Below are 26,766 nucleotides of genomic sequence, written 5' to 3'. Positions count from 1 at the left end.
GGAACTCTGCCAGGTGATATTCTCCATTTGTCCCTTCCAGACACGGCTCTGCTACTTACCCTCACACCAACAGGAACCTTCCTCACTGTGGAAAACTCAGCTAAGAAGAAGAAGTCTGCCTGAAGCAGGGCTGGCTCTGCTGCATGCTCCCGCTGCCAGGAAGAGGCCAAGAATCATGGTAAAAAAACTTTGGCAATCAGGCTCTAACCATTACAAGCAGCAAGAGAAACACAGCAGAGACTTCTCTTCATTGGAACTTTATTTTCTATTCACAAATCTGCCCCCTTGCTGCCTAAGGCCATTTCAGATAAACACTTTTATAATGGATGCCCTTCAAAGATAATATTTTGCTTTTAATGCCCTTTAATAAACACAAGGCATTCCAAGCCTTTAAGCAGCTTGTAAAAGGTTATTATTTTTAAAAGTATCTAATTTCAGAACATAAAAATGAGTTTGAGATTGAACTATCCAGCCTGCTCTCAAATGCCAGCACCTTTATAGTACTCTCTGAAGTTACAACATATTGTCATGTCTCTGTTGGGAGCACCAACATAAATCTCAACTGTAATAAGAAGTTTTAAAAGGAGAATTATAGGGACAGATTTTCATCTTCTAGAAGTCTGGTTTACTTCAAAAATTTACATAATCTATACAGATCCAGGCAAAGTTAGCCTTCAGTGAAGGAAGTGAATACCAAACCTCCAAAATTTGCAGACATGTCTGGTTTAAAGTCAAAGCTTATATTATTAAGCTGCTATAAGTCTAACCTCTCCATCCACATGTCCCATTTTATTTCTTGTCCTAGTTTAATGATATTTCCAACATGCCCTGAGCTTTTTAATCTGGATGATGTACCTAATGATTTTGGTATTGAAAACTAACCTCCTCCTTCACTTTCCATACAGATCTCATAAAAGCCAGAAGAAATGGATTACTGCCCAGAGCTGTGGTTCACTTGTTCATTAAACAGCTTATGCTTAGAATCCTCTTAAAAAGCCACTTAGTGGCAAATGGCAATTTAACATTACAAATAAAAATTTTCTAAAAAAAAAAGTTACTTCAGCTTCCCCTTCATACCAGTGTTATAATCCTACCAGGGATACTGCTGAATTTTTTTTGTGCAATTTGGATGGCCATTTCCCACCAAAACCCAAGAAATTGTGGCTATACATATATATATTTAATCTACACATCTACATGTCATAAATGATGAATTTTAAAACAGCAAATACGGGTCAAGAGATCCTTTTAGGACAACTGACAAATGCCCCAAGAATTGGCAACATGGATGTTGTACACGCCATGTGTGCTGAACCTACCATAAATTAGCTAGATCACATATTGGAAAGCTCTTGCACAGTGTAGGCCCGAACTGAAGATTCAACATACCTTGCTCGTGCCTAGAGCAACATCCAACCCAATCCATGAGCAGCAATACAGGGAAAAATTAAAAAACATTCTATGAGCAAGAATATTAATCTGCAGATATCAACTCTCCATGAGCTTCTTGCTTCTTGTAGGATGTGATGTGTGTTGATTTTCAGTCAACTATCAGCTGCATTAGTCATGTAGCTATACCAACACTTACAACCTTTGACAAATCTTAATGCTTCCTGTAACACTTCCAAGGTTCAGTTAAGTCATGTCCAGAAAAAAGATGGATGGTCCTTGAGTTTTTACATGCTTAAAGCAGCTTGTTTCTATTCAAGACTATATCTCTCACAACAATAACTACCTTCTTTGATTTTTACAGACTAATCAACTCAGTTTTCAATCTTCCCTCTATGCCCCTCTGAAAAACTGAACTGTGTGACTTGCAGAAGTGTTTTGGTTTTTAGAGGCAAACCCACATACTTTCACACTATAACTCCCCAGACTGCAAACTCTGCAGGACACACATCATTACCTTCTTATGCTGGAAAACCACCAGACTCTCGAGACTCTACTGCAATTCAGATAATAAATAAGAAAATTCAGTGCTACCACCATGGACATGAAGAGAAGGCTCCTCTGTTACCTGTATCTGCTGTAACGCACACACTCTACTTCAAAGACCTGTTACAGTGCCTTCAAAAATGTTTAAATGAACACTGGCACAGGAGCAGACAACTGCTATTACATATGACAGGGAGTTTTTAAAACTGAAACCAAACCCAACCACCGGTGCCTCCCTTCTGTCAGAGAGCGCCTTATCATGCTCTCCATGATCTGCCACTCTGATAACCCCCTAGAAGGGCTTTTTCAACAAACCATTTACAGAGTTTGAAGGAAAAATCAAAAGAATTATATCACTGTGATATCTGTGCCAAACTACCAGGACAGTGAAATTTTATATAAAGATAAAAAAGGATAAATGTAACAAAAGAAAGAAAAACTGAAATAATTAAGTACTTCATACTAGTGTCATCACATTTTCTGAGTCAGGGGAGGTTTAGGTTAGATATCTGGAAAACATTTTTCTTCCAGAGGGTGGTCAGGCACTGAACAGGCTCCCCAGGGTATAGCTACAGCCTCAAGGCTGCCAGAGCTCCAGAAGAATTTAGAGAAAGCTCTCAGGCACAGGATGGGATGGTTGGGGTGTCCAGTTGTTGCAGTTTGACACTGACCAAATGCTAGGCTCCCAAGAGAATCACTCATTCACCCTCCCCTGCCACAGCTGGGCAGAGGAGGGAGAAATTTAATGAAGGCTTCATGAGTTAAGGACCGGGAGAAAACACTCCGAGGGCAAAACAGGCTCAACTTAGAGGTACAAAATGAATTTATTACTAACAAAATCAGAGGAGGATAATGAGAACTAAAATAAGCCCTTAAAAACACCTTTTCTTCCCCCATCACCTCCCTCCTTCACACCAACAGCACAGGGAGACATGGCATGGGAGGTCTGGTCACCCGAGTTCTTCTTCTTCTGCTCAAGGAGAGGAGTCCTTCCCCTATGAGGCCATGTGGTCCCTCCCAGGGGAGACAGCTCTCCATGAACTTCTCTGCTGTGGGTCCAATCTCACAAGCAACAGTCCTACCACATCTGCTGCAACGAGAGTTCCCCCCACGGGCAAACAGTCATCCCACAACTGCTTGGGCATGGGTCACTGTTCCACAGGGTGCAGTCCTCCAAGGACAGGCTGCTCCAGCCCCCTGGAAGCAGGGCCCCCTCTCTCCACCAGGTCTCCCACTGGAGCACAGCCTCCTCCAACCATCCACCCATTCATGCATGGGCACCTCCCCCACGGGCTGTGGATGGATCTCTGCATCTCCCATGGATCCCCAAGGGTTGTGGATGGATCTCTGCATCCCCTGTGGATCCCTACAGGCTGCAGGGGCACAGCTGCTTCACCACAGTCTCACCACGGCCTGCAGAGGAATCTCAGCATCAGTGCCTGAAGCACCTCCTGCCCCTCCTTCTTCACTGACCTTGTGGTGTCTTCATGTTGTTTCCCTCACATGTTCTCACCTTCTCATCTTCTCTGGCTAGGAAAAAAAAAACTGTGCTTCACTTTGTTTTGATTTTCCTTTTAAATATGTTATCTCAGAGGAGTTACCACCATCCCTAATTGGCCCAGCCTTGGCCAGCAGCATGTCTATCTTCAGAGCCATCAGGGATTGGCTCTGCCAGACATGGTGGAAGCTTCCAGCAGCTTCTCACTGAAGCCACTTCTGTGGCCCCCCCAGCTACCAAAAATCAGGCTGTGTAAAACCAACACACCTGTATATGACTCCATTATACTGATGGGTCCCTTCCAACTCAGGATATTCTATCAATCTATGATTCTGTGATTACTGCATGGGCTACAGAGACGTTTACCCACATATATACCAGACCCCTACAGAAACCTGAAATGGTCACTTTGAGTTTCCTCACATGACAGATCCTTAGAAAACAAGAGTTTCATTTCTTCAGCCTCACAGTTCCAGCAGTCCCAGGAACTTCACAAGAAAGACCCTTTCCCTTTTCAGTGGGGAACGTTTATACCATTTGGTCTTTCACTCTTTCCTAGGACAAGGTGTGCCAAGACCCTCCCTGTCCCTTTTCTCATATCCTAGAGGTACCTCTTCTTCCTTCTCTCTATTACAAGCTACAGCAGAGAAAGTGATGACTGGGACACCTGACTGTCCCAAGCTGTGGCAGATCAGGTCAGAAAAGCCAACATTGCACTACACTTTCGTGTAAAGCCTTGCAGCTCTGGAAAAAAAAAGTCAAAAGCCACAAAAGATAACTTCTTGCAGCCCATACAAATGAGTGTTCGAGTGCCTGCTCCAGCCCAGGCTTGCAGCAAAGCACAATCAGCTCTCTCCAAGGCAGGTCAACTCTTCACAGGCAGTTGACAACTAGAGTGTGGAACAAAGTTAAAAGTCAAAGCAGAATTAAATTTTACTTTAAGAGAGACAACAGTCATGGAAAATTAAAGCAAGAGGACTTTCACTCGGTTTTACTTCACATAAGTCCTTTCCTAAGATGACAAAGTAGAATCTGAACTCATGGTATTTATGTAGTATTTTTTAACTATGGAAATTTGAAGAGAACCCTAAAATAGTTCAAAAGAAAAAGGACTACAAGAATGCTCTGGATTTGTGTTTCAATGAGCTATTCCCCAAAGAAATGGTATTGGTAGGCTGTTTCAGGGAATCAGGAAATAATTTTCTTTAACCCTTCCTGCATCAACTTTGCCACACTATTGCTATTTTTTGTACAGCACAGTACACTAGGTCCTGTATTGCTGTTTCTGAAACTGTCAGAAATCTAATTCAAAGCAATAAACAAGTTGAATATGGCACCATTTAATTTACAAAAAGAAAATGACATTTCACTACTTATCTAGTAAGGTTAGAATTTAGTACTTGCACTGCTAAAGGAATTCTGAGCTATTTGGAAATGTACTTACAGACTGGCAAAAAAAAAAAGTTATTTTCACTCTTCTAAGCTTAGAAAGGCAATACCCCTATGGATCAAAAGGCCAGATAAATCTCATTAAGTACTACGTTTTCCCTTTTGTCTAGTCCTCTCTTTATATTCCTTCATTTCAGCCCTTTGAAATTCCTTTGTTCTGCCTTGATCAGGGTTTCCAGGGAAAATCTGGCATTGGATCTAAAGGGAACCCCATGTCACTGAAATATTCCTGACAATTCATCACTTGATAAATTATTTCTTTCTTACCCCCTACCTTGCTTGCACCCAGTATTTCCACAGAACCTGTGAGTGTGGTGCTAATGATCCTGTTGCATCCAAATGCATCATCTCGAGGATCTCTGGATGCACAGAAGTTAATGGGCTTCTGAAGCTGGCACCCGAAAGCTCCAGTCCATCACATTGGTATTTCAGAATAATAGGAATCTGTTCACTCCCAGCCCATGTCTACTATCAACACCTGTGCAGATGAAAGGATGATTTCAGATGGAGAGAAAACAGAGGACCACGAGGCTGTTTCCCTTGCTCTGTCCCAGCAGGACAAAGGGGACTGCAGTCCCTACACTAACATCTCCAAAAATTCCCCTTTACCACCATACCACCTTGCTGGTGTTCATTTAGGAAATCAGTTGCTCATCAGAAATGCAGCCAGTGAGAGAAAGCGAGTCTGCCCTGTTAACAATGGCACATACTTACTTTGTGCATCCACAGAAAACTGTTTTTACCAAATCAGGAACAGGATGATCCATAAAATGGGGGCACAGTATTAAATTCATTTTTTTATCCACTATTTATATCATTGTTGGATTTTAATATATATGAGATGCAACACAAGAGTAACTGATCAAACTCTCCTAGAATATGAAGCTTTATGCTAATAGTGACAGCCACAGAGGGCCAGAAAGTACTAACAAAGGTGTCATTTTACTAATTTTCATTGTCTTTGCTGAACATCACAGAGGTGACTGGGGTCTAAGTCCTTAAGGGTCATGTGAATCCATCCACTTTAAGACTCTTTGCCTACCATACTCACACAATATGCATGTGAGCAAAGAGAATTTCTTTCAACAATGATATGCATTAATTTATAGTATTTTTCTAAGACGTTTCATCAAGCTTCAGTTGTAGGTCAAATGATTCATGTTTTGCAAAGATAATCTTTGCATTTAAAATTTATCGGTCCTTCAGAGGTTGGTTCTCATTAGTGCTCATCATTCTCACTGCTCATGAAATACAACCTCAAAAGCTAAGCTAGTCCTACTCCATATCAACGATTCCACCATGCTAACTTGATCCAACCACTGCAATTATGAATCATCTGTTGGAGCTGTAAGTTATGCTTCAATGACCACTAATGAAGACTGCCTAGCAGTTAAAATATCAAAGCAGCATATATCAACACACTTTAGAGCATGAGACAGACTTCCAGTGTTGGACTTTTCTTATATTTATTATTCACTGTAAATTACATCCCAGGCTGCCTCTGCCACTGACAGTCCTGAAGTGTGGAGTTCAACACCAGATTTTAATAACCCCTCCTGCCAGTTGTTTGATCACTGGTGGGAATGGGGAGGGGGGGCAGATGAAAGGCCAGGCGACTGCTGCAGGCTATCAGTTCAGTCAAAACAAAGGCACTTCACAGAGAGACAGAGATGCATCAGGTGTGAATCCCAAATGAGCAAATGGGAGTGTGGGAGTGTGGCCTGACTGAGGTGACTGACGCTGCGAGTGTCATTCCCAGGAAAAGGGAAGTGTCTGCCAGTGGGATCATTTCAGAGGCAGGAGGGGAAACGTGCTAAAGCCAAAACCTTGGAAAGTCGTTTTAGACTATTTCTTAATCACTTCAATCATTCAACTATATAATTTTTACATATATTGTATGGAGCAAATCTCATTGGCACTTAAAGTGGGTTCCCTCATTCCAGCATGACAGTGCAGTTATCTGTGAGAGGAAGGAGCAAAAAAAAAAAATTTTAGAGATTTCAAAAGTGGGCAAGAAAGAACTTTGAGGAGTTTACTTAGCAAAAACCTCCTGCACTGAGTGGAGGTGGGTTGCATGATGTGACAGAGGTCAGCTCCTCCTACTTGGAGCAGAGCATATTAATAACATTAGCATCAGAATAAAAAGTTCCCACTCCATGGACATTCAATAAAAGACTTCTTTGGTAAGAGAAGTTTGGTACGGAGATAATGCCAAAAACATAGCTAGTTTTGGGGAACAGAACTATTGCTGTTCTCTTTTGTATTGAATTTCTTTTACTGGGATTAAAGAGAAAGGGAACAGAGTGACTACCAGAATCATGCTATTTTTTATTTTCCACTTCACCAATAACCCAGGCATCTATCACTAGCCACCACTTTCTGTGTATTACTTTAACCCTTGGGGTGGTGGGTTTTTTTACTGCAACAGAGTTCTTGAAACTTTTTTTTTTCTTTTCTTTTTTAATTGGGCAGCAGGTCAATGGGGGGGGATTCTGCCCTTCTGCTCTGCTCAGGTGAGATACCACCTGCCAAGCTGTCTCCAGCTCTGGGGTCCCAGCACAGGAAGGATGTGGAGCTGCTGCTGGAGCAAGTCCAGAGGAGGCCATGGAGATGCTCCAAGGGCTGGTGCACCTCTGCTCTGGAGACAGGCTAGGAAAGGTGAGGGCATTCACCTGGAGAAGAGAAGGCTCATTGCAGCCTTTCAATACTTAAAGAAGATGTGTAAGATGACAGACGTTTTTAGCAAGGCCTGTTGTGACAGGACAAGAGGCGATGGTTTCAAAACTCAAAAGACAATAGATTTAGACTAGATAAAAGAAGACCAGACTTTTTTTTTTTTTTCAAAGAGGATAATCCATTGAGCGGACTGACAACTGGAGGAAAGGCTGCTCTATTTTTACTTTATTCAGCCTTGTGCAACATCTAAATTACCTTCATAGTTTGTCTTACATCAAAGATCACATAAAGGTTCCCTGGCCTGGTAACTGAACTCAAACCTTGAAAATTTCACTCCACTATTTTAACAATAACCCATCCTTCCCACTCCTTACAGCTACACTTCTAAGGAATCACCACTGTCAGAAGAAGATGAGACTTTAGGAGCAGAACACAGCCATCAGATCAGACTCTGAAGGGACAGGGATGTTAACTTACATTTGTTCTCTCATGCTGGATAACGTATTTACCGTATTCCTCATTTTCAGCTCTCTTAACTTCAGCTAAGACATTCAGCCCTTGTCAAGGTACAGTCAAACCCAAGCACATCATTTATCTCTTGGTTAGTAAATTCAAGCCATTTTAAACATCCTGCTTTCATCTTTATAGTTCTCTCCTACTTTTTAACCATGCTGCAGTTACAGAAGAATGTACTTGACATATAAAACGTGCATGTGATTTCTTTAACATTTTAATGCCGTGTATTGTGTTGTAAACATCTCTTCATGTTTCATCTCTTTCTCCATAAATCAGAGGTGACTATCTTAGAAGTCTCAAAAATTACATGTGTTCTCTCTAATATAAAATTCTCTCCACTCCTTGAAGCTTGAGTGAGCTTTCAAAAATCATCAAAAAACAGAGCTATGAAAAAGCAAAATATTATTAACTAACTTCATATAAATTTCTCCCACTCCATTTCTATGACAGCCTGGAGTACAGCAAAAAAGAAGTTACAAACTTAGTCTTCACTAATCAGAAAACCAAGGGTTTACTTATTTGTAACTTATAAGCAACAACACTAAAGCATTTATTTGTTTGATTCAAGATTAACACGCAGTGTTTACAAGACGAAACCCCAGAATATATTTCCATTTCCTTACTTTAACTGCAACTAATAAGACTGATCCCTTCTTATGAGATTTTCTGGAGGTTTTGGCTACCTTAGTAATGTTATAGACACAATGTATCTCAATCCAGTCCTTGGTAAATACATTGCATGATTTTTTTTTTTTTTTTAATCAAAACCTACTGTAAAATAAGGGTTATTTTCAAAAGACAGAATACCAATAAAGAACACCTGTCTGAAATAATTTTAAGTTACTTCAATGATGGAAAAAAGAAAGAATGCTGTTAGAAAGAGAGGGGAAAAAAAAGACAAAAGCAGTTTTAGCAGGTGGGACTGAGAAGTGGTGACGTGTTGTAGTACAATTCCAAAGGGCCAGAGGACATAATGTGGTGTTGGATGATGTGGAAGAGAACCAGGGAGCACTGGCTCTGGGAGCCACTGCAATGCTGGATTAGGTGTGAGGTACAACTCTGAAGTATTGTGATAGGAAGGAGTGTGGCAGAGGTAGAAACACCGGTGGAGGACAAGAGAAATAAAACACTATCTGTTCTCTGGCACCTTCCCATAGGAGATTCCTCCCTTACAGCTCACAGACCCTACACCGGAAAACCCAAGGACCCTCTGATATTTATCCAGATCCCCAGGATTCATAACATTTTCTACCAGCCCGAGTCTGTTTCTCTACAACTTCTGTCTGCCAAAAATTATTCCAAGATACTTTTCTTGACATATTCTAAACAAATGTTTCTAGAATGACCTTGCTGTACTGCAGGCACCACATCTCCCTTTTTTAGTTTTTGTCTGTATTTTCCAATACGACTTTTTCAGTCAAGTCACAAAACAGTAAGTCACAAGCTCCTTAAAAATCAAATTCTGTGAAATCCAATTTCACAGAATCACCATCAAAATGCATTCTTTCTATTTGCCTTAGAAAGTAACGTTAGAATTTGTGAATTGTGAAACTTTTTTCTAAACACATACCTGGATAAATATTCAGACTGTACTTCTATAAACAATGAAAAAATACAAAGTCGTCTATCTGCACCATCGAGCTGTTTTTCCTTGTTAAAAAAAAGTGAAAGTGGGGCAAGGATCTCCACTTAAGCACATTTTTGCAACTTTCTGGCTCTTGCAGGCAGGAAAAAATAAGTTTCAAGTATGACATACAACTATCTGAAAACAAGGAGGAAGTGATAATTAGAAGATTGTTTCAGACCAACTTTGTAAAGAAATAAAACACAATGTTTTGGTGTCTGTGTATGCCTTAGCACAGGCCTGGCTCCCACCCCAGGACTTAAGTCAACTTAGTTAATTCAGGTTAATTCACTGGGGGTAAAACCATCTCAGCTCCTATCAGATTGCTAAAATCAGGTAGTTGAGAGAAGGGGAAAAAAAAAAAAAACAAGGGAAAACCCCCTCAAACCTCAGAACCTGACCAGTTACAAATTTCTATCAATACTTCCATGAATTTTACAGAATTTTCATTACATTTTCACAGGACTAGGCCTCTCACATCCTGTCCTAAATCACAGGGAAGAATCTTACACAATTCACACTTCACCTTCCCACGACATATGAGGGGACTGTAAATTGTGCACATAGATTTATAAGAGAAACAAGAAGTGGGAAAGATGAGTTGCCCTTAAAGATGTACAGATTTATAGCAATTTGGGAAGCGGAAAGACGGTTATCATATAAAAAGGTCCTTAAGGGATAGAGAGGAGCAACAGGGGAAACATGAGTCATGAGCTGCCAGAGAAGTAGATGCGTATGGGGAGCAATGGACAGAGCAAAGTGGCAATAAAGGAAGTTCCAAGTCAAATGTGCTCCTTCCCAACGGTTGAGATGGATTACCCAAGCTTTAAGTATTTATGGAAAATTAAATTCCCAGCCAATTCAGACACAGTAACACCGGGAAAAAGACACCCAACGACTGAAAGGATCCATTGACAAACAACAGATCACCAAGCACAGCTCTTTCCTTTTGCTTCCTTACCAACTCTGCTCCTTTTTTTTTTTTTTTTAGTAGGAGTAATCTGCCTTCAAGGTCTCTCTACACAGGAAAGTGGGTCAACATGAGCAAGTGTGAAAACTTAAAGTGTTCAGCTGAAATTGTGAAAGGCAGTTTGACACACTGTGAGGCTGGAGTAACTTGCAGTGAGTAAAGAGTGAATTACAAGAACTAGCACAAAGTTACTGCACTCCTCTTAACTCCCCTTTCCTATTCCAAGTGTCCGATTCCAAATTACAGCACAGAATTCCTGTACTTCTGAGTACTTCAAGAGTTTAAGAAATGGCTTACAAGAGTTTAAAAAGTGCCTACTTTTGGGACAAAATACAATAAGCAATACATGGAAGCTGAAGACAAAGAAAATCAGTTATTTGTGTGGGAATGTCATCTCTCAGAAGATCTAGCAAAATCTCAAGACAAGTTGCATAGGAGTCTCTAGCTAAGCCATCATTAATTATCTTCGTCCAGTAGTATCCACATCAAAAGTGAAGGTACATATGACAGTAAATATTTCAAACGATAACCCATAAATTTATTTTTTAATATTAAAAAGGTAGTAAAGGAAAAAAGGGAGGAAAAAAGGGTACATCTAAAATTGTATCAAACTTCACCTTAGTTATGACAGCCTTTCTACCCAACCTTTGTGTGAAAAATACGTTCATGATAACTAAATGTATTCTTCAGAAAATAGTGTGACTTATTTAAAATTATTTTTCAAGGCTATCTATGTGTTTCCAAGTTAGGCAGGCTACCTAAACATTTCCAAGCCATTAAAAATCATGCATCGTCCTTCCCATTTTGCAGAGAAAAGTGTTAGTTGCCTGCCTCCGTTTTAAGCTCAATGAAAGAAACACTAAAACCTGTAAAAACAATAAATACAACTTACTTCAGACTGAGCAAAATGTGTGCTGATGGGTGCAATCCCAAAAAACACATCTCGTGACTACAACTGAGGTGTTACAAGGTGTAAACATCAAAGAGCCCAACTCAACCAAGTTGACTCCAGGGTGTGGATCCCAGGAAACCTCCACTACTGGAGTCCCAGCAGTCACAAGCGGCTGCTGAAACCATGAAGTGCTGTCAATAGTGGCACTGCTCCTTCTTTTTCCAGGCCACATTTACAACTGAAAGTGGCCATGGCTACTACACTTTGAAACTCTGTTCAGCACCACAAGTGTTACTACCTGTTCATTAGTTAGGCTTTCCTTTGGGAGGTAGGGAGAGCCCAAGGGCCACTGTGCCTCACAACTGAGTGCAGGAGAGCCAAGATCAGCATCAAGCTCCACAGGCATGTTGACAAACACAGGGAATCTCAAGTTCACGCACCTGGAACATCTCTGGCATGGGACAACCTCCACACAATGGAGGTTCTCAGTTCATTCTGCAGATGTGCAGGAGATACCATGATCCCAGCCTGCACAAAATCCCACTGAAGTCCCACTACAGATGTTTTAAGTGGATCTGAGCCACTCTTAAGACAGATCCAACAAGGTCATACAATAACAGAACCGAAGAATCTAGCCCATAAGACTGGAGCCCCACTGGGTATTCTTACACTCCAATTACCCAATTATTCCTGTCATTTCCAGGGACCCAGGCTTGGGTAGTATCAAGATAAACATTATCACTGGGAGGCTTAAAATCTCATCAAATCCATTCTCCATAAACACACTGTGCCTAGCAACTCCACTTGAATTCTCAGGCCTATATTACTTTTGTGGTGCCAGTTTTAGCAGCTCAGAGCTCAGGCAGCAGCTGAAGGCAAGGCACTCCTGGCCATCCAGTCACACTCCTGGCAGCGTTTCAGAAGCCAGGACAACACCAGTCTGCTGTACAGATGAAGAGATGGACTGACCTGATTGATGGAGTTGGCAGCACAGGACGCCAGGCCAGTTCCAAGGGAGGCAAGCAGGAAACAGGTGAGCTCAAAAGGGACGGGGGCCATGGCAAAGCCAGCAGACGCAGTGCTGACGACCAAAGCTGCAACACAAGTGAGAGCACAGTTCAAAGCATCAACGAAAAACCATCTTTGTACATAACACTAGAGTTATGGCTTTCAAACCCTGAAAGAACTCTTGTGCAGATTAACTTTTTGCTATCTTTATGGTTCACACTAGCTCCAGGAACTGGGTAGAATTAATATAAACACTGTACATAAAGAAATCAAAAATGCGAAGGAGAACTGCCAGAGATGAAATAAGAAATCCAAAAGCAGGAGCACATTAGCAGAACATGCGAGGATACAACTCGTGTCTCTGTATTCCCTATTTTATGGATTTGCTACAGGACCAAACTGCCCCACACAACATGCACAGGAACAGATATTTGTTCTAATAATTCACACATCACTGCAAAGTCTAACACAGAAGAAAAAGCAGTATGAAAAAAATCCCACACTGAGATATATGCTTTATATCAAATTATAGCAGGAATTATATAGCAGTGCAGAGTCAAAAAGAGATTTGGGGCATGTAGCTACAGTAATTTCACTGCACAATCTCTGTCCCCACTGCTCCTATTTGACATGCCCACTTTGGGCTGAAAGAACAATCACATCATCACAGAGACCCAACGACACTTAATGGCCTCAAAATTTGAGTGGGCTCATAAAAAATCCATTTCAGTTTTGTCATGCAAAACTGTAACTTTAGTACAGTACCGCAAATCACATCCGTAAAATAAAAATTACCCAAGTTTTAATCCCAATTAAATACAATATCCAAATACAATTTGGGCATTGTAATTACCCAAATAATAGGTCTCAAAAACCTCACTTTTGGCAAGAAATAGTATGACATGACAAATATCTTATACTATAAAAGTCAGCACACTTATGGAACATCTCGCTCATGACCTTGAACCTTACAATCTGAAATTATTAGTTATTAAACAGAAAGTATTTAAATTATGTTCTGATGTAGTTACATGTTTAGACCTCAGCTATCTTAAATCAGATCATCAAAATGTTCTTATCTTCCTGATTCCTATGAAGCCTCCTTTTTGTCTGAAGTTAAATGACAAATAAATAATCTTTGCTGACTGAAAATACCTGGATTATGTATTAAGCAGCTTGAAATGAAAAACTAAATGTCATGGCAGAGACCTGCCAGTAAGGATGCACATGCAAAGTGCTCATTTCAAGAACAGTGCCTGCATAAGAACCTTAGGATTTAATCCTGAAAACACAGTGGAGAAAACTTGCTGCTCATCAAAACTTTTCTCTAAGTATTAAAATCCATTGATGACTGAATATTATTATAATAACATGCATATTATAATAGGTATTAATTATTTAGCCTTGTTATGGATTCACAGGCTACTTCTAAAATACAGTGGATCTATGACAGAACTTCACCCCTCTGAGCAGCTCTGAAAGAATCAGAGATTCTGCTGCCTCGCCAGAAAAATGAGCATCAAAATACTGATCATTCTGAAAGACTAGATCTTATTTATTATATAATTACAACTGTGTTAGTTTCCAAACTCTTGAATCCTCCTTAGGAATGCACAAGAAAACATGAAATGCATTGGTACAACTGAGAGAGTTAAAAAAAATGCACTGAAAATGACAGTGAACAGTGGCATTTGCATTTCCAAGACTGATTACATTCTTTTTTTTTTTTGCATAATAAATCACACGCTCACTTCTAGACAAGAATTTAATTAAAACTTATCTTAGACAGCACTTTACACCAATTTATTAGGGGAAAACACCGACTCATTTACTGGAGAAGAAAGGTGGAATGGATTGGCAAACAGTCAGTGTAACATTACCACTACCCTGACCCCAAAGAAATTCTAACACTGTACAGTTACAGCACTAATTAAAGTTCCCATTGATTTCTCCAGACTAATTTTAGCCAGTCATTTGAGCATGACTTATCAGGATCTCATTTAAAAAGGCTGCAGTACATCCTCTCCCATATGCCATTTAGGAAGGTACATTTTCTTGTTTAGGCAGGGTTTGCACACCAGGCATCCCCTGCGTCCCTCATTGCCCAGATATTCCAATACAACACATTAGCAGTAAATAGGAAAATGCTCCCTTTGGAGTGGGAAGTTTATTTTCTTTAACTGTGGAAGCAATAATTTACTTTTCAACTTCCCTCATGGAGGAAAAGTGTATTTAATTGATATTACATCAAGGGAATGAGATCATTGACTCTGTTTGTTTTTTAATCCCTGTTAGTTTAGTGTGTTAGGGGCCAAATTAACTTCACTTGATTGCATAATAGATGGAATCAATGCTTTCAAGACTTGTTGATGGGAGCTGGCATTATACACACTCTTCAAAAAGAAGCCAAGATTTAAACTGATGATCTCAGCCTAAGCCTTATTTTCAGTCTTTTAAACATTTTTAGCTTTAACAAAAATTAACAGGGGACATTTGTCTCCCACGTCAATGTAGATGAAAAAGAAAATGCTGATGGATTGGTGACAAAGAGTGAATTATAATGTTTCTGGCAGAAAAACACAGTCCAAAAGTTTAGTGTGTTCTTTACATTCCTTTTCCACTTCATCACAATGTGCTCTGCCTTTATAAATCCTTTGTATTTACAGCATGTGAATCATTATGCCATATGTTGTTTACCTACAATTAAAAAGTTGCCAAGCCAAAATAAAAGCACAGAAAGCCAAAGCAAATCAATCCTACTCTAGAATTCCCTTTTACTCCTGTACTGGTGATATATCAGTACATAAGGAAGGAGAAAAGCAAATGCATTTGTACTTTTTTTTCAATAAACAATTTCACTGCTTTACTGCAAAAGTTTCTATAGCCCTTAAAGGAAAGTTGCTTTCCAAAAGCTGAAGAAATATTCCTTCCTGAGTATTCACACTTTGGTTTCTGGAAAGCCAACTGTAGCAGCAGTGCTTAGTGCTACCCACCTAACCAACATGTCCTTTGTAAATCCAGGTTTGTTTGGGCACGTCGAAGTTTTGATACAGATTATAACCTGCACACTAATAAAGGCCACATTCCTGAAGCAAACTTAAATTTGGGACAATGATCTGAAACAAGTCTGCACCAAATCATGAAAAATGCAAGTGCAATATTACAAACAGAGTAGATAACCTCTTCTTACCATCAAACAATTTTAAAATACTTTGCTAAAAATGAACTGTAATAATGGCTTATTTTTATTTCATTTGTTTTTCTTGTAGCATGGAAAACCAATTGCCAGAAAGCTTTAGTTTCTTTGATGGGATAATAGTTACTTCTTCAATAATCACAAAAGAAGAACTAGTTCAACAAGTATATGAAATATATTTAGAACTGTTAATAAAGGTAAACTAGCAATATTCAGAACAGTAACAACCAATAAATATTTTTCAAAGTTTCTGGCTATACTGAAGTTACCATTTAAAGAATAAATGCTATTATTCCAGAATCAACTGGGAACATACAGGAGCTCCACTAAAGCAAATGCATTTTTTTACTATAGCAGCTGTTATCAGACTTTCAGCCTACAAACACAACACAGGCCCCTTATTTAGTCTTTGATGCAGTTTGGTAAGAGTCAAGAGTCATTATGCAAAACTGGATCTTCATCATCTTCGTGTCACCAATACACAACAGACAAGAGATGAAGCAGGATGTTCACAACCACACCTTCAATCAGTACCAGTATCTCAGGCTTCTGGTTTTAGGTTCAGCACATTTGTGCTAGAGGATCATTATTCCACAGACACAAATCCATACAGAAGCAATACATCAAATGAATTCCAGCTGTTTGCTATTACACACAACAGAATTATTTTCTTATAACAAGATATATAAAAAAAAATTCTAGTTTAGTCTTCAAAACTGAAAATACCCAGAAATTAGCATATTTGTCCACACATGTTGATCCACTTCTCAGACAGGTGCTATGTAATCAGATTCAAGTAGGTTGGAAAAGACGTCCAAGATCATCAAGTCCAGCCTTTGACTGATCACCACTTTGCCAATCAGACTAGAGCACTGAGCGCCATGTTCAGTCTTTTCTTGAAGACACATGGTGCGGTACATCACAGAATGATAGAATCACTGAACAGTTGGGGTTACAAGGGACCCTGAAGATCATCTGCTTCCAACCCCCTACTGTGGGCAGGGACACCTTCCACTATCCCAGGTTGCTCCAAGCCCCACCAGACCGGGCCTTGAACACTTCCAGGGATGCAACAGTCTGTTCCACTTCAGCTGCTTATTCTCACAGAAAAAAACAGCATGCTACAGGGGAAACAACAAGGAAATGTTCACAAAACCTAAAGCATTATCTAAAGGAATACTCGGCATTTTTCATATCATACTTTCCTCAGTTTGCCCAAACTAAAAATTGAACTTTGATTTTCCTGTGGTTTTACATATAGTTCATCTGAGTTTTCATCTGTAATCCTTGGAGAAAACATTACTTAATTCTAAATTTGAAGTTAAATTTAAGAAGATGAGACAACATGAAATTCCTAGTGTGTGTGCGCATTATAAATCATTAGAATTTCCTCTTATTCCCATACCTTCCCTTATCTCTCACCTAATTTCAGTTACACAGCAACTTTAGGATCAAGTTGAAAACAATGCATTTATAATTCTGAAAATCTATCAGACAGATGCATTAGCTTTCCAAGTGCCTGGGTGGTAGGATACAGAGATGGGAATGGATGGAGATTGAACCCAAAAAGGTAGATTATGTGACATTCAATGAAAAGTTCCCTAATTGTTTTCTATGGCAAAAGAATATAAACAAAAATCTACTCCTGTTTTTAAGGCAGAGGTTCTAATGGCAGAGTCACAAAAGCTGCAGTTTACATTAAGCAGGAGGGTATGGAAATAGCAAAACTCATTTCCTTTCCAAGGTGAAGTACAGTTCATACTACAAACAAAAAATCTCTTTCCAGCAGCAGCAGGAAAAGAACAGAGCATAAGGAAGTCCCATTTTGGCACCATGCAGAGTTTGTTTTTTTGTTATTCCATACCCTAAAAAGTATAAATAAAGTGTCTGCCAAAAAAACCACAGAGGATATGAGATCTATCACAATTTCACGGGTGAAAGGAACTGAGTTGTACGACATTTGCAACTTAAAATCTGACCTCAGAGAATTTATTCTTCTTTAAAAAAAAAATCAAAGACCTACAACACTACAGTCTTTACAGAATATATAATTTGTCTAAATGATTACACAAGTTGTAAAAAATTTTCCTTGCTCTACGTATTACACACAATCATATTCCTGCTTATGTCCTACCCTGTCCCATGACCAATAAAGACCAACAATAGAACTCCCCTTTGACAAAGTCCTCTTCGTCCACCTTACTCTTTTACACTTTCCACTTCCAAAAAACCTGCACACCAAACACAAAGATGACAACGAGATAAGAGGGTAAGGTTTTTTCCTATATCTCCCTATAACTTCTCAATAGGTAAATTTTACCATATTTACCTTGGATCAAGAACTCCTCCAGGCATAGGAGAATACAGAGATAAACTAAAATCACAATCCCTTTCCCAACAGGCTTGCAAGCTGGATTAAAAATTGTACAGGTGTTCAGAAATGAGCAGTCAAGCTTACACTTCAAAAGGCACTGTCATAGAAAACAACAGTCCTGAAGGGAATTAAATTCTTAACCTTTGCCTTCTATACCCTATTTTAAATCCAGAGTGGTGCTTGCCTAGTTAGAAGAGGCTATCAGGAACTGTTGAAGAGTTTTGCAGCAACTCCGAGGCCACATAAAAAGGTATCACATGAAATTGTTTTCTCTTGAAAATGGCACTCTTCCATCTTGCTGAAGTTGTTGAAACTCCCATTTCAAGAAGCACCAGTAACACTGAGGTGTGGTACAAGCACTGATCTTACCCATCAGCAAACATAAAAAAAACATTTCAAGTGCTTTCAACAATAGTCAGTTTTCTCTCTCTCTGGTCCCTTAATCACAGCATTGTAAGTTTTCATTTCCAGACCTAGTGAAATTTTTTTAATTTAGTTCTACTTCAACAGCTATCATAGTATTTTATTTCACATAAGACACTTCAATCAAATCACCTCAATGAAAATATGCCAGAAGGACTAGTTGTTCACACAGCACTTCCTTGTTACCCATGGTGAGCTCAACAGTAACAAATTATTACTAAAACTGAACAGCATGAAGGAGAAAAAGGCAAAACCTGTATAATGCAGAAAGAAAGATGAGACAATAATTAAGGATGTATGTACCACAAAGTTGCTGCAAATAATCCTGATAATTGCTGAACGTGCTGGTGAGAGATTTATGTAATCTGAGTTTGAAATTTCCAAGTCTAATATGTTAAAGTGACATAGTAAAATATTAAAATACATGTTTTCACCTCATCAAACTCCTTACCAGCACAAAATAAATGCCCTCAGGCTTTCTAAAAACAATGAGGAAGTAAATTTGGATGCGCAAACAAGATCAGTTGTGCTAAATCCAAAACACAAGATGTATCAGTAACACAGATGAAAATGTAAATTATCATTATACACTCTATGTGGTCAGCAAGATTTTTCCACAGAAAAACAAACAATGAAAACGTATATATTGCAAGATAAAAAAGTTTTTAAAAGTTAACTGAATTCAGAACATTCATTATAACAAATTTTTAGGGCAAGGAACAGTCTTGTTATCAGGAATTCACTTGACTGACTGGAGAGCACCGAGGCACGGACTTAGGAAATTACATTTCCGTTCTTGGACTTTACATCATAGACAAGATGTAAGGCTTTGGTCAGATAATTAGAGCCTCCTTAGAAATAAAAGTATTTATAGCACTACCTATTGGCAAAGGGGTAATTTGTAATTGTTCCTATTGGCAAAGGAGTTACTTAAAGTCATTAAGTATTACTACTTGAACAACACAAAATGTAGTTAAGGCCACAAGGCAATTGATTAGCAAATTGCTGGTTTGAAAAGACAACACTATCACTGACTGAAAAGTAAATTGGATCTCCTTCTACAAAATTCAATTGGTCAGACTAAAACATTTTGCTTTCTAATATAGGAAACCACTTGGATTATCTTACGTTGGGACTTCTAGTGCTAATTTCACAACCAGCAGTACTACAGTGAAAGGTATGTAAATAAGACAAAACACTAGTAAACTTAAGCAAGACAACTTCAAACACTGAACACATTATTTGTAATACCTGTAAGCTTGATTTTGGACAAGCGTGCCAAAATTCCTGGCAAATCATCCAGCTGTAGCTTCATTTCTTTCCATTGTCTGTCTTCCTTGCATTCACCTCCCACTGGTATGACTGAGTCTTCAGTTTCTGCAGCTGATTTCATTTCTGTCAACTCATTTCTGCTTGACATCTCAGACCATGAGTGATGAATAGGTGAAACTGGGCTAATTTTGTGTACAACCTTTTTTTCGTGATCCAGTTGATGAAGCTCATGAAAAGGAGACACAATTGAATCGGACTTGGGTTTGGCTCGTTGACTGAGGTCTTTGTTGCACTGTGTTACATACTAAATACAACGAGAAGTGTTAAAACAAATAGATAAAGATATTTCTGTCCATTTCACTTAATTAACACCAAGAATACTATTGCTATTTTATTCTTGTTAGGAGAATTACTTCCACAACACAGCTGAGTTAGTCTGAATTTCAGACACTTATTTCATACACAGAAAGACTTCTGAAGTTGGCTAAGATATTACAAAAGCAGCTTTCACGACTGAATCAATGTTTATGTAAGCTTGCAGAATTGCATTTGAATGTTTACTTCCTCCCTCACAGCTACAACAGCAAACTCTTTGTTCATATTCAAAACCACCAGGTAATACAATGTGACTTACAACTAATCAATTTCACAGAATAATAAAGGTCATTAAGCTCAACCTTTGACCAAACAAAATTCACCTTTAAACAGCAAAATATACAAATTCCCACACAACTTCAGTTTCCAAACATAAGTACTAAACTTATGCATATTTAAGAAATGAAAAAAAAAAGCCAAAAAATCTACCACTTATGATATAAAATCTACAATCTACCACTTATGATATAAAATAATTTCCCACATTAGTCTATTATTATTTATGCCAAACTTATTGTTAATTAATTAGTCAACAAATTTCAAAGGAACATATATTGAACAATAAATTAGGATGGAGTTGTTTGCTCTCTTTTAGAGCTCACAGAATAAACACAGAATAAGAAAAAGAGCATTTAGATTCTCTTCTCATATTTTCTACCCCCAAATATTCTATATATTTCAAGCACCAGAAGCATAGAAAGACAGAACTTTCAACAAATCCTGATTTCAAGTACGCAGTAATAATTACATTGAGGAAGAGTGGTCTGCAACTCTGAATGAGCAATGTGAATATAGTTCAAATCAGCAGCACAATTAAAAAAAATTACTACCATCCACTAACATATGATACAACTCGTCAAAGAAGAAGATGTAATTTCAAGGGGTTTAATGATAAACCTCAGCTCTTTTAATGCCTAAAACTAACAGCACACTGTAAATGTAACCCATTAACTTAATGAGCTCAGGAATTTTGACTCAAATAAACCAAATAACTGAGAACACACCACCTCCACAAATGAGTTCCATCTACCACTTGTTTGACTGCTAGCCAAGATGTGACTTTATTAGCATTTTTATAAATTATGATTTCAAAATAATTTTTTGTCAAGTTTCTCAACAGGAGATGAGTGCCCTATTTCAAGGGTACAGAAGCCTCCTGTCAAGTGGAGGAGACTTCACCACACAAGGCACTGTCCTTGCCACAAAAGGTTTCCTCCAGCCTGAGACATTTTAGGATACCAAGTGCTTTAACTCTGATTTAGTGAAAAATGGAGACGCTTAAAATTGCCTGAGTTTGGATGATAAGAAAAATATTACTCTTATCAACTAATCTCCATTTTGACTTATCACATGGGACCAATGAGAAATATGTATAGATACACTCCTTGACTTACCATTCGTTTGAGAAAGTTAAAGTACTGAAAGGTAATCAATCTGCTGCTGGCCACATGGTAAAGGCGCACAAACCGGCATGGTATCTTCTGTGCACCAGTGTTCCTCAGATGCCAAAGAAATAATCCTGTTTAAAGGAAAGCAAGAAAAAAAGCTAACAGCAGATTCCAGTTTCTTCTCTGCCACTGAGTTTGCTTCTAATTAAGACTACAGTGCCTGTTGTCAGCTGTGACACAGGACTCCCCAACAAATGGGAACCAGAGTCAGATAATGGAAAATGTTTGTTGCTCCACATGAAAGACCTGACAGTGCAAAATCATGGAATCATTAAAGATGGAAAATACCTTTAAGATCAAGTCTCAGTATTAACGCAGCATGGCCAGGTCCACCACTGAACCATGTCCCTAAGTACTACATTCATATGTTTTTTTAACCCTTACAGGGATGGTGACTCTATCACTGCTCTGGGCAGCTTGTGCCAGTGCCTGACAACCCATTCAGAGAAGAAATTTTGCCTAAGATTCAACACAAACCTCCCCTAGCCCAACTTGTGGCCGCTTCCTCTTATGCTGTCCCTTGCTCCCTGGGAGTAGAGCCCAATCCTCACCTAGCTGCACCCTCCTGCTAGGGAATTGTGGAGAATGGGAAGTTCCCCTGTGCCTCCTTTTCTTCAGGCTGAGGCCCCCCAGCTCCCTCAGCTGCTTCTGGTGCTCCAGATCCTTCCTGAGCTCTGTTCCCTTCCCTGGACACAAGCCAACCCCTCCTTTTCTTTCTTATCCCAAGGGGCCCAAAACTGAACTGTTGGCATGTCCCAATACTTTCAGGTGTTTGTTCCAAATTCCTGAGCACCAGTAAGATGCATTTTCACAGAACATCCTGAGCTGGAAGAGACCCACAAGGATCATCGAATTCAATTCCTGGTCCTTCACAGGACACCCCAACAATCCCACCCTGACCTTGAAAGTGCTGTCCAAACGCTGCTTGAGCTCAGGCACCCTTGGTGATGGAGCATCGTATACAACATAGTATTGTCCCACTACTATATACACTACCGACAAGGTTATCTTGCTAAATAAGCACTGAGAGGAAGCAGCTGCCATAGGACAGCACCAAAGTCAAACACGTGTGGAAGACACGCAGCGCAGCGCGGCACACCGGGACCCCCCCCGCACACGGGGACAGGCACACGCATGGCCTTACAGGCTCCGGGGACCGCTCCACAGAGCAGCCCGGGCCGCCCCGGCCCTGCTCGCACACCGGCCCTCTCGCCCTAGGGCTCCGCGGTACCTGCGAGCGCCCGGGGCGGGCGGCAGCTGCGGGCGGCGCTCATGGCCGCGGCTGCTGCGCCGCTCTCCTCTCACCGCCTGGGCGCCGCCATCTTCCCGGCGCGACCTCCAAACGCTTTCCGGGTCGGCGCTGCCGCGGAGGCGGAGCGGCCATTGAGGGGCTGTCCCGACGGGGAGGGCGGTCGTGTCGAGACCGTCCTGGTTAGGATTGCCGCCTGCGTGGGCTGCTCGCCCGTGACGAGTGGCCGTGCCCCGAGGTGAGGGTTTTTTATGCCGAAGGTTGAAATTCCCCAGGCCAATATATAAAAGCGGCGAGGAAGGAGTCAAAAGGATTTTCACCTCTCTACCAGTACAAAATAAACTACCTAAAATAACAGGATCGCAGAATGGTTTGGGTTGGAAGGGACCTCTGGGGAACACACGGGTGCAATGCCCCCTGCCCAGGCAGGGTCACCCAGGGCAGGTGACACGGGAGCACATCCAGGTGGGACTGGAATGTCTCCAGAGAGGGAGTCTCCACGCCCTCCCTGGGCAGCTGTTCCAGGGCTCTGGCCGCCCTCCATGGAAAGGAGTTCTTCTTCACGTTGAGGTGGAATTTCATGTCTTTTGGTTCATGGCTATTGCTCCTTGTCCTGTCACTGGGAACCGCTGGGAAGAGTCTGGCACCATCCTCTTGGCATCCTTGGAGCTATTTATATGCATTAATGAGATTTCCCCCCTGTCTTCCCCAAACTAAACAGGCCCAGCTCCCATAGTTCATATGGAGATGCTCCAGACCCCTCATCATCTTTGTGGCCTCCACTGGACCCTCTCCAGTAGTTTGTCTTTTTTCTTCTGAGGAGTGCAGAACTGGACACTCCAGATAATGAGGAAGAAAATTTAGATGTACAAACAAGATCAGTTGTGCAAGTCCAAAACATGAGATGTATCATCAACACTGAGATGAAAATGCAAATGACCATTATACGCTCTTTGTGGTCAGCACACCGTTTCCATGGAGAAACAAGCAATGAAACAAGACGTTTTGAAACTGAATTAAGGACTTTTTATTATAAAAATTGTTATGGCAAAGAACAACAGTTCTTGGGGGGAGATGTGAGTGAGACTGCTCCTGCAGAACAAGTACCAGAGCAGTTTCTCACCCAGCGAACCAGCCAGTGAGCCTGAGTGAAGAACCGGGGTGTCATTTTTGGCGTACAGCGACAGGGAACAGCTTTCAGGGGGGAGCTAGGGCCAGATAGGAGACCTCGGTCACCTTTTCCATGAGGAAGTGCCCAGAGCCTGGCCTGGAGCCTCCTCATGGCCTCTGCCAGGCACTGGGGCTGTTCCCTCTGCTGCATCCCCAGGCTCATCCCCAGGAAACAGTTGTGGCCAGGATGTGGTGTCTGGCACAGCAAGAAGGTGACCAGGAGTGCATTGGGCCATTGCAAAATCCTTGTAAAATAGCCAAGGGAGGGCTAATAAAAAATGAATAAATTCCGTAATTCTATGGAGTCCCATTCCCAAAAGAACATGAGCTTTAAAAAGCCAAATGCTTGATAAAATAAATTTTACAAAGTGTTTCGTTTCTAAAGTAATTTTTGAGACTGAAGGTTTGGTTTCTATACTCCTTGGGTAAAAATATGCATTTCAGAGGGTAACATTGAAGAGCTGTTGCAGCTGTCACATCATCCTGCCCTCATACATGTTCTGGGGGTGGCTGGATCCTTTGCTAAGCTGATTCAACTTGCTAAACTGAAAGGAAGAAATTGCTAATTTTGCTGGCTATACTGTTTCAACTGGTCCTGCACAGGCACTGTTGTAAAGGTTGAAAAGCTAAAGCAGGGCAAAGACGAAGGGCCTTGGACCAGAGTCTGAACAAAAAGGGAAAGGAATGGTTAGGACTGCTCCAGCTGTAAGATGTAATTGCACCCCCAGGCATCTTTAAAATGTTTTCTCACAAGAGTTTCAGTTCAGAAGATGTAGGCTATAAGTCACTTAAATGTTTTTGAAAGTCATTCTCAATATTTTTTTCATGGAAATATTCCTCAGAACCATCTTCCTCCCAGGCTTTCATTTCTTTATAGTGCTTAAATTCATGCAAAAGTCATCTTAAATCATTATTAGGAAGATAAAATGAAAACACTCACTCTAATTCACTGAGAATATCCTACTTCAAAGCATTTATTTCCTTCTATTTGGGGAGCTGGGGAGAAATTAGGACTTCACATTTCTTACAGTTAATATCCGGTTTTGCTTCAAGTTCTCATCACCGAACATATATCACTTTGCAGTTCCTATCCACATCTCTACTTTATGCCTTTTTTTTCTGCCCTCAGATTTACACCTGCAAAAATAAAATAAACATCACGCTGCAAATGCATACAACAGTTGCACTGAGGGCCAGAATGGTTGTTGGTTTTAGGGCAGTTTGGGTCAGAGAGCAAAGTGTCAGGGCTGAGATTTAAGGTTTAATGATTTTCGTTGTCTTTCACTTGGGCAGTAAATGGCACCCCTGGAGAGGGGTGATATAACACTACTTTTCTAATTAAAGAGAATGTTATCCATGGACATCGAGACAGAGCAATACCTCCTTGTGAAACAATAATGAGGATTTAGGGCACACAAAATGTCACATACCCATTTGGTTTGAACCACTAAAGCTACTCCTAGAGAGAAAATAATCTTAGGATTTTTAGTGGACACCAGTATCCAAATGTCAGAGTTGTATTTGAGCCCAAAAGGGCTCCACAGGCTTTGGATCTCATTACTGAAGGTTTGGCGCTGCACAGTGCTGATTCCACAGGAGCTGGCCCCACAAAATACTCTAGAAAGCACCAGGAACTATGGAGTACAGAAGGGGAGCATGGACCTTCCAGGGAGCTCCCAGCACCCTCCCCACTCAGCTCCCACCATCTAGCTCATAAAAGCCCAGTACTTCTATCACAGGACCGGGGGAGGGGGGGTTGCCAGAGACACATTTCTTGTCACGGGGCTCCAAGGTCACCATTGTGGGTCAGAACAATTGCTGAAGCATCTTTAACATTTTGCTAGTTGCCAAGATGGACAGTTGTTCAGCATCTGCGGTGCTTCCCTTGATTATAAACTTTGCACCTATAGATTTGTTCTCAGGATGATGCAGGGGGCATTTAACCCCACAACTGCCACTAATGTTAATTACAGAGCACATATTAACAGCTGATCACACACATTAACTATTTTGGGGAGGTGCCTTTCAGCCTGAAATAATTTCTTGCAATAATTTCTTTATACCTACCTCACCAATGAGCACAGCCTTTCCAAATGGGACATGGGAGAGGAAGACTGGTTTCCCTCCTGCTCCTGGGTGTAAAACTAGATGAGTCCTTGTGGGAGAAGAGTGAGAAACTCCAGTGTTTCTCTTTGCTGTGAAGGGAGGAATGCTTTCTATTTTCTGGTTTTTGGGAGAATCAATTTCATTTCTGAGGAAAAAAATGTCACATAAGAGAAACAGACCAGAGTTCATAACAGGAGGTGCAGCACAGACCCCTCAGCCCTACTGCTCTAAGCAGTAATCTGTGTCCTTCCCCAGCATTTTACAGCCTGGGATGCTACATGGGCAAAGTAAATGAGCGCCTTGCTTGTGTTTCCAGTCACAAAATACATCTAAGACATAGCAAGTTCCTTTTTTTAGAGAAATACTATACATGCCCTGTTGACTGCAAACTCTGCAAGCTGTTTCTGGCCCATAAGCTGCAGATCCAAGCCCCTAAGCAAGCTGATTCCAAGAGAAGGCTGTCATGGTCAGGACAATTCATCTGTTTGCAGACTGTTCCCACCAGGTCCTCAGGAAAGGGAGAGCCTGTGGTTGGAATAACATGTGGGGGGAGGCTGCAGGGGTGCTGGTTGAGCAGCCCTGCTC

At 40.6% G+C, this 26,766-nt stretch overlaps 1 protein-coding gene across 2 annotated transcripts in view; it reads right to left on the bottom strand.

The window, feature by feature from the left end:
• LOC128797626 (protoheme IX farnesyltransferase, mitochondrial) overlaps positions 1 to 23,003 on the bottom strand; it is a 99,475-nt gene extending 76,472 nt beyond the window's left edge. Inside the window, exons 1-4 of one of the 2 annotated variants that reach the window (XM_053960363.1) lie at positions 22,888 to 23,003; positions 21,603 to 21,727; positions 19,813 to 20,137; positions 12,530 to 12,654 (exon numbers count right to left, since the gene is read on the bottom strand). In XM_053960363.1, the coding sequence (XP_053816338.1) occupies positions 12,530 to 12,654; positions 19,813 to 20,137; positions 21,603 to 21,727; positions 22,888 to 22,930 (618 nt within the window). In that variant the 5' untranslated portion in view covers positions 22,931 to 23,003. Of the gene's footprint in view, positions 1 to 12,529; positions 12,655 to 19,812; positions 20,138 to 21,602; positions 21,728 to 22,556; positions 22,595 to 22,887 lie in introns of those variants that run through there. The other variant, XM_053960364.1, reaches the window with a different exon arrangement.
• Between the last annotated feature and the right edge of the window lie 3,763 nt (positions 23,004 to 26,766).

The sequence above is a fragment of the Vidua chalybeata genome, chromosome 19, assembly GCF_026979565.1.
Source record: "Vidua chalybeata isolate OUT-0048 chromosome 19, bVidCha1 merged haplotype, whole genome shotgun sequence".
In the NCBI taxonomy this organism is placed as follows: Eukaryota; Metazoa; Chordata; class Aves; order Passeriformes; family Viduidae; genus Vidua; species Vidua chalybeata.
This window is presented reverse-complemented; position numbering and strand designations above follow the sequence as displayed.